This window comes from Lepisma saccharinum, chromosome 4 (genome assembly GCF_977018435.1).
Source record: "Lepisma saccharinum chromosome 4, izLepSacc3.1, whole genome shotgun sequence".
NCBI classification, from domain to species: domain Eukaryota; kingdom Metazoa; phylum Arthropoda; class Insecta; order Zygentoma; family Lepismatidae; genus Lepisma; species Lepisma saccharinum.
Window position 1 is genome coordinate 67,653,851 of NC_139232.1, and position 10,751 is coordinate 67,664,601.

At 36.8% G+C, this 10,751-nt stretch overlaps 1 protein-coding gene across 3 annotated transcripts in view; it reads left to right on the top strand.

Annotated features, from left to right (window-relative positions):
• Positions 1–9,108, top strand: part of LOC145986545 (7SK snRNA methylphosphate capping enzyme-like) — a 159,974-nt gene extending 150,866 nt beyond the window's left edge. For all 3 annotated transcript variants that reach the window (XM_083120671.1, XM_083120668.1, XM_083120669.1), the window contains exons 3-5: positions 2,243–3,161; positions 5,319–5,537; positions 8,225–9,108. In XM_083120671.1, the coding sequence (XP_082976797.1) occupies positions 2,243–3,161; positions 5,319–5,537; positions 8,225–8,818 (1,732 nt within the window). In that variant the 3' untranslated portion in view covers positions 8,819–9,108. The remainder of the gene's footprint in view (positions 1–2,242; positions 3,162–5,318; positions 5,538–8,224) is intronic.
• Positions 9,109–10,751: the final 1,643 nt, after the last annotated feature.

The window sequence follows — 10,751 nt, forward strand, 5'->3', positions numbered from 1 at the left end:
AATCTTGACTAGTATTGTCTAACATCTGTAGGTATGCAGTGTTTTAAACCATCTTAACCGAAAAATTCCTACTTTCGTGTTACAGATTTTTTTTTTCTGGGTTCCAAAACCCCACGAACCATGCACACACACCATTTACGGATAGCTCCACAAACCATTCGATTAGCCCCACGAACCATGCACAGATAGCCCCACAAACCATTCATAAGTAGCCACATGTACCATTCAAGGCAAGGTTAGGTTAGGTTAGGTTCTGTTAGGTTAGGCAAACATAGTTAAAATTGTCATGTTCTGGGAAAACAGTGGTGTCATTGGAAACACTGACCGGGGGTTACGTCATCGAATGCACGGAACATTTGGTTCACATAGTAAAAGGTAATAGAGGCAAGAGCTTTTGTGCATCGCAAAGACATTAATGTCGAAATATAAATGTTTTACTGACCGAATAAATTGAACGAGGGGAGAAAACACTTCCACGACCTTTCAAAAGTCTACAGAAACTCAGTTCCGTAAGTACGTTCTCTTGTGAAATTGAAGAAATGTGTTTTCCTTATAACAGACAGTTACCCACATGGATTGTTGAGAACCATGATTTCACTGACAACCTTTTAATTGGCGTGAAAACTGAAATTAGTCACTTCAAGTTGTATTGTATTCATTGCGTAGAAGACATTGGCATAATGAGAAGTCAATGAAAATAGTTGACATGTTACCAGTAACAATAAAATGTGCTTGGAATTTTGCAATGATTAATTTTAGCTTGAATTTTGCAATGATTAATTTTAGCTTGGAAACTAATAAGTAATTATGAACAAAGTGTAGTGAAATGATTTGCATTTACATTTGTATTTTTATTATTTACTATCCCTTGTCTGCTACTTTTGGCTAAGCACTATGATCAAGATGAATGATTATTAAATGGAATTGATGAAGGGATACTCACAGAGAACATGCATGCCCAGGCTGGGATTTGAACCTGGGAATTTCTGTTCTGTGGCAAGATTGAAAATAACAACTTAATGCACTCAGCTACTGAGCTGGTCGATCTGATTTGTAATCATAAATATTGTTGGTAGTTTTAACCTAACCTACTATTGGATTAAAATCAGATACTCGAGTTAGGACTCCAATTAAAAATTAACCAGTAGACCTACATAAAAACGAGTAACATCAAAATTTAGCTTATTCAATTCTGCATTAATCTATGCTTGCCATTTTGTTTAGTATGCCATTTTTTATTGTCGTGAGAACAAAAGGGTGTTTTTTTTTATTATACAAACGATCACTATTTTTAAATTCTGTAAATCACAAACGGGTTGTCCGATCGTTATGAAATTCTAGTAGGGTGCAGGCAGAAAGGTTTTAAACACAATTATTAATTTTCAGGTTTTCAAAATTTCTAAAGAAAAACCCGTTATTTTCAATTTTGCCAAACAACTTTTTCTTGGTATTGAGTAGTCCTACAAATACAATCTTGTTTTGAAGCTCTTTGCATCTGTTTTTAAAATGCATTATCATTGTCAATTCACATTGCGAAACCGATTTTATACAGATTTCTATTCAGCAGAGTAAAGCTGTTCGCGGAACGTGGCAACACCGCAAATGTTGAATCGAAGCGCCCGCTGGCAGTTTCCACTATTCAACAGACATCGCTGTGTGCCATGTTGCCACGTTCCGCGAATAGCTTTACTCTGCTGAATAAAAATCTGTATAAAATCGGCTTCGCAATGTGAATTGACAATGATAATGTATTTTAAAAACAGATGCAAAGAGCTTCAAAACAAAACTAATATTGTATTTGTAGGACTACCCAATACCAACAAAAAGTTGTTTGGCAGAATTGAGAAAAACTGTTTTTTTGAGAAATTTTGAAAACCTGATAATTAATAATTGTGTCTGAAATCTTTCTGCCTGCACCCTACTAAAATTTCATAATGATCGGACAACCTATTTGTGATTTACAGAATTTCAAAGATAGCAATCGTTGCAAAACTAAGGGAAAACCTGCCCTTTTTTTGTTCTCACAACAATAAAAAATAGAAGGTATTCTCGAAAAAAAAAATGGCTAGCATAGATTAACGCAGAATTGAATAAACTAAATATTGATGTAACTAGTTTTTATGTAGGTCTACTGGTTAATTTTTTTATTGGAGTCCAAACTCGAGTATCTGTAATTTTTAATCCGATAGTAATATGTATACTATATGTATGAAGAAATTTATTCTTGTTCCAATGATTTCAGGGCAGCAAATGCATTGACTCCACACACATCTCCAGTCCCAACTCCAAGAAAGCGGACAGAGGAGATCGAAGTTCTCATTCCTCCAAACATCAACGATCCTCTCAACCTGAATGCTGGGGACGATGCAGAACTTGAGTTGAAGCTTGTGTCTCCTACGAAGAAAAAGAAATCTCGCAACAGAAGAAAGAAACGTATTTCTGGTGGTTCCTTGAGCGGGAAGGAGGAAAGTGAAGATACATCACCTGAGAAGGAGAAACCAGAAAAGACTGAAGAAAGCCCGAAAGAGAGAGAGAAAGAGAAGGAAAAAGAGAAAGAGAAGGAGCGAGAGAAGAGGGCAGCACGGAAGTCGTGCGAAAAGGATAAAATAGTTAGTCCAGTCATCCCACAACCTGGTGCATGGAAGAGGCCTCCGCCACACAATCGCACTAATTCGCGAGATAGTCAACAATCAGATAGCGAGAGTAAGGGCCATAAAAACAAATTTTCCAAGAGAAGAAAGAGGAATGAGCAGAATCAGGAAGGAACTCCGAATTTCAGGAAAAAGGATGTAAACTTCCAGTACGGCAACTACAATAGGTACTATGGTTATCGGAATCCAAGTCACGAGGATGATCCACGGTTAAAATGCTTCAAGAAGGAGTATTTCAAGGACAAGGACGTCCTCGACCTGGGATGTAACATCGGCCATATCACGTTAACAGTGGCACGTGAATTTGAACCTAAGAAGATCGTTGGTTTGGACATTGACCGAAAGCTTATTGACATAGCAAAGAAAAATATCAAGCATTATGTAAATAGTGAAGTTGCAGGTGGAGAGAAGTTTCCAGTGTCGATGCCCATTCTTTATGGACCAATAGCTGCTCCCAATGTAATGAATGAAGAGAACTCATCATTTCCGCACAATGTTACCTTTGTACATGTAAGTAATAATATTCTTTATAGTCAATTCACAGTAATTTCAAGTAGCAAATGTATTAAAATTTCTGCATTCATTTTATGTACTGAAAGTGGGTTTCATGACAAAATATATATATGTGTTTTATTTTTTTCAAATATGAATCTACCAATATTTTTAGTTGGAATGGGCCAATATGAAATTTGTGGACACGAAAAAGTTCAACTTTTCAACAAAAACATCACATCATTAAAGATAATTTCAAGGGGAATAAACTTCTGTTTGAATTATGGAGAAATTCGAACCATCCAAGTCTGAGTTAATGAGAGTCCACTGTATATAATTTAGTGACATTGATAACTGGTATTCAACTGATAACTGGTATTCAACCAGTCCATTATTAAATATCAAATGTCCCATGAAGATTGTGATTTGTTTATTCACTTCCTCAGCGTTTGCAACCAGCTAACTTTAATAGGTTTGCACTAGAAAAATTAACTCTTGATCTACACATTTAGTCCCGGTTTTTCAATGTACAGTTAGCTCGTAACTGGAACTCAGGTGGCGATTATCTTTACTGCTACTTCTTCTTGCAGTTACCAACCTAACTGGAAGTTATGAAGCAACATGGCTGCCTCATGCAGCTATCAAAGTTCCACACTTGCATTTCAGTGTCAGATTAAACAAGATATGATTCATAATAATGTTAAATTGGTACAGAAGAAGACTGACTTGTTTTGTTTGGCAGAGCTTACCAATGTCCATGCAAATATGGAAATTGAGCAGCATAGTTGCTAGAATTCGCTTTGTGAGGTCGTGTTGGAGAATTTGTGACCAGGATAGTCAGTCTACCAGTCGGGGCAATCTCCAAACGGTAATTTGGTGCAGTGGTTAGCAGCACCGCCTTCTGGAGCATGTTGTGTTTTGTAATACGAGTTCGAGTCCTGGTCATGGATCTTTTTTTTTCTTGGCAATTATTTATTACATATGTTGCCTTCAATTCATGCTTTATTGTTGAATGATCTTCTCAGAGAAATATTACAGTAAATTTTTAAATTATTTTTACTCACACCTTCATATTTTTAGAACTTGACCTACAAAGCATGTTTACTAGCATGTTATTTTTTCACTCAACAAACATGCATAGAGAGGTACAAAGCATACAGTCAAATGTACAATATCTACATATTAAAAGTGTTTATATCAACAGACATTTATTATTAATGTTTCGACTTTGGAGTTCTTCACGCTTGAACGCCAAGTCTGTAGTGCTTGCTTTCGTTAATTTATTTTGTAAGCATATAGAATGGATACGTGGTCATTGTTCCAATAGTTTCCTATGCAATAAAGTGCTTTCGAGTGGGGCACGCTTGTAGTTCTATATTTAAATGCCAGGCTGTGTACCAATCAACCCGGTTTGAATCTATACTAATAGATGGTGCACAGATAGATTCCTTATTTTTCCTCGCTTCAACATTACCAACATACTATTTTGAAGTACAAACTTACGATTTGCTAACTGCCAGTTACTTTCACATTGAAAAGCCCGGTTCTGGTTAAGAGTGGCGATTGTCTCCAACTGGCAGATAGTTAACAGAAAGAATAACTGGACATTGAAAAACTGGCCCTTACTTGACAAAACCATAGTACATGATTTTAATATTGAATTAAAAAAAAGTGTTTTGCAGTTCCAGTTCGTTTTGTGACAAAAAATGGAAGGAAAATGCACCTCACAACTTTCAAAAACATGAAAAATGAACATCACAGTGTATTATTTTACATTTTGTGTTTTCGTCAAAAATTAAATATGCATTCTTCTAACAATAATAGGGTAAACACTTAAAATATTTATTACAATATAACAAAATAAAAAGTCTAAGTTGAGAAATGTTTGATTTATCAATGAATGAATATTATACCTGAATTAATTGTTTAATCTTAACATGCTAATTAGTAAAGAGAAGCATTAGAAACAAAACTAGGAAGGTGGTGGTAATAATCGGAGGGTATGAGAATTTCAAGAAATTTAATTTGATGGTCAGCAAATTAGTATGAATCTGTTAATATGTGTTATCGTGAGACAGTTACATTTCACAATTGATTATTTTTACTGTCTTTTTTCACTTTGTAATACATCAGTTATATTTTTTAAATGTACTACAATGTGTTATTTCTTTTCAGGGAAATTACGTCTTAGATTCTGATACACTACTCTCAACAGAACAGCCACAGTTTGATGTTATACTGTGTTTAAGCGTAACCAAGTGGGTGCATCTAAACTGGGGTGATGCTGGCTTGAAGCAAATGTTCCATCGAATGTATGCGCAGCTCAAACCAGGAGGGAAGCTTATTTTGGAATCCCAGGCTTGGAATTCGTACAAGAAAAAGAAGAAACTCACTGTAAGTATTGTAATTTTCATCTGCACATGTGCAGTGATTGGAATGCTAGAAAAGAAAATTAGTTTCACCACAGATATAGCTGTTCACTGCGAGTTTTCCCTATAGATGTCTCTGCCATCGGGCAGTGTTAGCAGAACAACATTAACATGTTAGTTGTTGTATATCAGGCAGGTGGTGTAGTGGTAATGCCATTGCCTTGCGATCAAGTAATCATTAGTTCAGTGTATGGTGAAAGTACATAGTGGTTCGGATTCCACTCTAAACCAGTATTTGAAATAGAAAATGTTAGCTGGGGGGATGTTTAGTCAAGCTTTGGGGTTAGCTGAGAGGATGCTAATATGGTTTAACATCAGCTGGGGATATGCTTTGCAAAAATTTTGCTAGCTGGGTTGATAGCATCCCTATGCACCTTCTTACTTCAAACACTGCTTTAAACTGTAGTTCCAGTCCCGATTAGCTTGTGTGTGCATATAGTGGACTTAAAACTCGAACTCAGTCATATCAAACAAGTTTTTCTTTGTATTTTTCAGTGATAAAAATTATCACAAGCATTGTAATTTAATTCATGTTTAAGAAAAAGACAAAACACGTTAATAAATTAATATGGGTACTAGAATCAAATATCTATTCAGCAAAACTATTTGAACCAAATTTTTATGTAGTGAAAACATAAATACACCAGAGCATCACCAAAATATGGACAGATATATGTATACAATTACCTCATCCACTCCACTTGCTGAGGTTTTTATTTTGTATTTTGTTGTTACTACTATTTTTTTTTAATGTTCTTGAAACACTGTAATTTACATTATGTTCATCTTTAAAAGAACACCGTTTCCATTCCTTGACTCATGAAACAAGGTTTATTAGCTCTTTGGTATAAAAATTGAAATCCTGTTAACATTTTTTGAATACTTTCATATGATCCACTTGCATTCTTACAGAGAAATACGTGATAATTGTAGTTACTTGAGATAAAAATGTTCACTGCACACACGGTAATTTTTGTTTGTTTCGCTAAGGTGTTTTGCAAGTTATAGCGAATGCCTTCTTGTCAACAATTCTTAAGCTCTCGTACATCCAGTTTTGATAAATGTTGCTGTTCAGAAGAAGTGTATATCAAATTTCGGAAAATTAAATGACAAGCAGGAACTTCTGGGTTTTTTTTTGCGGAACCAACCATTGCATAATGAACCATTGAGTTTAAATCTCCCCTGCTCAAATGTTAGGTCATGTTGAAATGATGTACAGTAATGCAATATGGCTAGATCCAGAGAGAACAGAGATACATACCCCAGTGCCTAATGCTCCTTTTGCCAGCTTGGATACCCACTTTATTGGTAGATGAGTGTGTGTAAGGTTTGATTGGGTAAGAAGATGGGTAAAAAGACCAATGCTTATAGATAATTGGAATGCTCATGTAATAAATACAGTGCCTTTCACGGTTGAGTTGGCCGTTAAATGGCAACTAACACACTGGGCAGCGAGAGTACGTCTGCCAGTAAGCTGGATGCAAGACCGCGTAACTGAAACCACTAGATATGTAATGAAATAAGCTCGTACAATTACAATGACAGTTACAATTAAAATGAGCATGTACCTTGTTACAAGCGGTTTTGGAAATGTTGTTGTCCTGTTTCCAATGAATTATTGTGTTTACTGTTCCTACCGAAAGATTACACACCTTAGCAATTTTGTGACAGGTTGTGCGACGATTGTCAATGATAAGCTGTTCCACAAGCTGAATGTTCCCAGGAATGACTGCTGTGGTTGGGAACCACCACGACCGGGATTGTCAGTGACAGACGTACAGCTGTCTTTGAAGCGCTTGCACCATTCAAATGTCTTACAGGGGCCGAGTGTTTCATCACCGTACTGTGCTTGCAGTCTTCTGTAAATTTCAGCTGGCTTAATGCCCTCCTTCACTAAGAGCTTCATCACCACACGCTCTTCCGTGTACACATTCACACTGTTGTCTGCCATCTTGAATACTTGTCTCTGGACTTGCATGTGCAATGAGCACCGCCTACCAGTAACAGGACACACTTGCCAGTTCCTCCACCCTGGGATTTGTTTTTAAACCTGTAAAAAGAAATGTCAGAGATTGACTTGAACGCCCCTTGAATTATTTATTGTAAAGATTTAGATTCAGTCATCGCATTAAGTGACAGGACACTTCAGACCAAAATCAAACATGTTTATTGCTTGCGAAATAGAATGTAAATGTGCATTATCAAAAATATGATTCATAAAACAGTGTGTAAGAACACATTATCCAGTAATTAGAGTTTTAAGTATAATCATTATAGTAAACAAAGATATATATATATATATTTTTTTTTTTAAATTTCATTTTCATTTCTAATGTACTTTTATAATGTTTTGTTGTGTGTATTTTTCATACATTGCATTGGTTTTCTATCACTTTTGGTAATCACTACAAAGAGGATGAGTGATGTGATGAAATTGATGAACAGTCACAAAGAACACTCGTGCCCAGGCTGGGACTTGAACTTAAGTATCGAGATTGAAAGAGGGCCACTTTAGTTTGTATTAAATTGGTATTAGTGCTGTATTTTGTTCCGACTGTACTTTGTGTTCAGAACCTAAAAATAATGTGTAATAATAAAATTTGGCCATCAACCACTAATTACTAATTTGATCTGTTTTTGTTTTTCTTTCAGGAGACAATATTCAAGAACTACAGTAGCATACAACTTCATCCTCAGAAATTCACAGAGTACCTGCTCTCAGATGTAGGTTTCAGCAAATGTGAAGTGATTGCCACCCCTCATCACCATTCAAAAGGATTCCAACGACCCATTCAGATGTTCACGAAAGGGGAGCCATCACCTGCACGCACTGGCAGTTGCAGCGGGACCCCACTCCGTACGGACAATGTGTATCATGTAAAGTGCACGCCAAAAACTGAATGTATATCTGCGGACTCGCCATCGGAAATGCTGAATGTTGCTAAAAGCGAGTGTGTCGGGGGTGAAAAGTTAGCTGACGTTGTTCCTGAAAGGAAATCACATGAACCTGTTGTGGAAATGGAATCTTGTGACAGTTACGGTAGTGGTGGGTTTGAAGTGAGTCAGAGTTCTGAAGTGCAGTGTATTGATTTGGACTCGAATGCAATATCCGAAGCGGATTTCTGTGATTGTCCTGATGGTGACGCTTCCACCGAGTTGAGGCATTGCTTAGCCGAACCAGACTCGACGGAAGTGATGCATGAATTCTGTGATAAAGATGATGACGATTCGAAAAATGCCACGTAGTGTAAGGGGGATGCAAGAGTCACATAAAAAATGCTGTGCAGCAACTGTACATTTCTTTGTTGTTTATGGAAGAGAATTTCATTACTTTTGAAAACATTTGTTTATGTTGTAGTGTAAGGTAGAAGGAAACTACCTACATTTTTATGATCTTCAGATATGTTCAGATGATAGCTTGAAGTTATAAGGAACTCTGGTCAGTGTAATATTTGTTCTATGTGTAAATCTTGCACAATTTTATTGTACAAAGCAGTTACTTGTAAAGTTCCATGATATAAATATTTTGGCTTGTAGTTATGATAAATTTCTTGCAAATTTCAACCTAAGGAAGTCTGGAAAGGTTAATAAAAGAGGGGAAATATGGATATGAGTAGGTATCAAACTAACAACAAACATGTTGGTGTACTACTACGTACAAATACTACTACTGCTACTACTGTCACAAATACCTTGACAGTATCAATACACAGGAATGCTCTAAAAGGAATTCCAAATGAATCTAATTTTTAGAATTTTGGACACATTTTTTTTAAACAAGATATATTTTCTAAAAATAATATTAACTGGGATTAGTTTAAGGTCCAGTCGATCTTAAGTAAAGAGAAGGAAACACTCATCACTGGAAAACTTTAAACACTTGTCAAAATTAGTAAAGTTTCATGGCTACAGAAATTGTGAGTGCAGAAAAGATGGGAGAGGGCCTACATATCGGTCATGAGTTTAACCACACCCTCTGGCCTGAATAAGACCACTCGGTAACTTTTCCCAACCAATCCCATCATCACCCTTCATCTGCCCCTCACACACACACACACACACACACACACACCACCACTCACAATTTTCGACGAGCCTGGCAAGACAACTACATTTTTCCATATCAACCACATTTTCCACTCCAGACGTGACACTTTTACAGGTCGAGCAATTACTTCTGATTTCGCTATCCCTTTTTTTAGAATTGAGAATGTATGCAGCTGCGAAAATTTAAAGTTTTCCATTTCTGGCATGGGTTTCTGATTTCTTTCTCATCTGGTATTTAGCCTTTCTGGCCCTCCTTTCTTTCATTCACTTTAGAGCGATCCATTGAAGTGTGGACTGCTGCATCAGTGTTTGTGCTATCGGCAAGTGAGGTGCTCGCGGCGGTACGTCAGCACTATAGACTGTCCTTGAAAGAAGCGCACAAGTTTCCGTAACTAGTTTAAAGAGTGATTTATTTTCAACATCGAACTTTTACACCTGGGAATAGCACCCTATAACTTCACAGTCACAAGATTAATACACGGCCCACAGAATACAAAAGGGGATCCTTATCATTTCACAGTGTCATGTCTACTTTCAGGACCTCCATAAAGCCAGTTTCTAGCCTCCCTCGCCAGCTTATGTTAGTCAGTGTCTTAATGTAGATGTAACAAAAATGTGTACGCATCGAAGGCGACTTGTTTGAACACCTCCTTTTATAAATCTGGTAAGTAATTCACTTTTTAAAATAATTACGGAAACTGATGTGTGCCTGCTTCATGGACACAGTATGATGCCGACAAATTGCCATAAGTGCCTCGCTTGCTGATAGCGCAAACACTGTTGCAGCGGATACACTTCAATGGATCGCTCTGTATATATTGCATAAAATGGGGGGGTGACAGATTAATCAGTACTAAATCAGTGGCAGTCAGTATAGGCATATTGATGTATTGGTAATAGTTTAACAACAATAATAAAGGATTCATTTAGCTGATCTCCATGGTGGAGTGGTTAGCACAGATGCTATGATGCCAGGGGTCTTGGGTTTGAATTCTGGCCTGGGCATGGATGTTCATTATGAATGTCCCTTCATCAATTTCATCATATCACTTATGCTAATCTTCACGATTAACCAAAAATGGCAGAAAAGCAAAGTAAAATAAACCAAATCAGTAAAGGATTTGGACTGCCT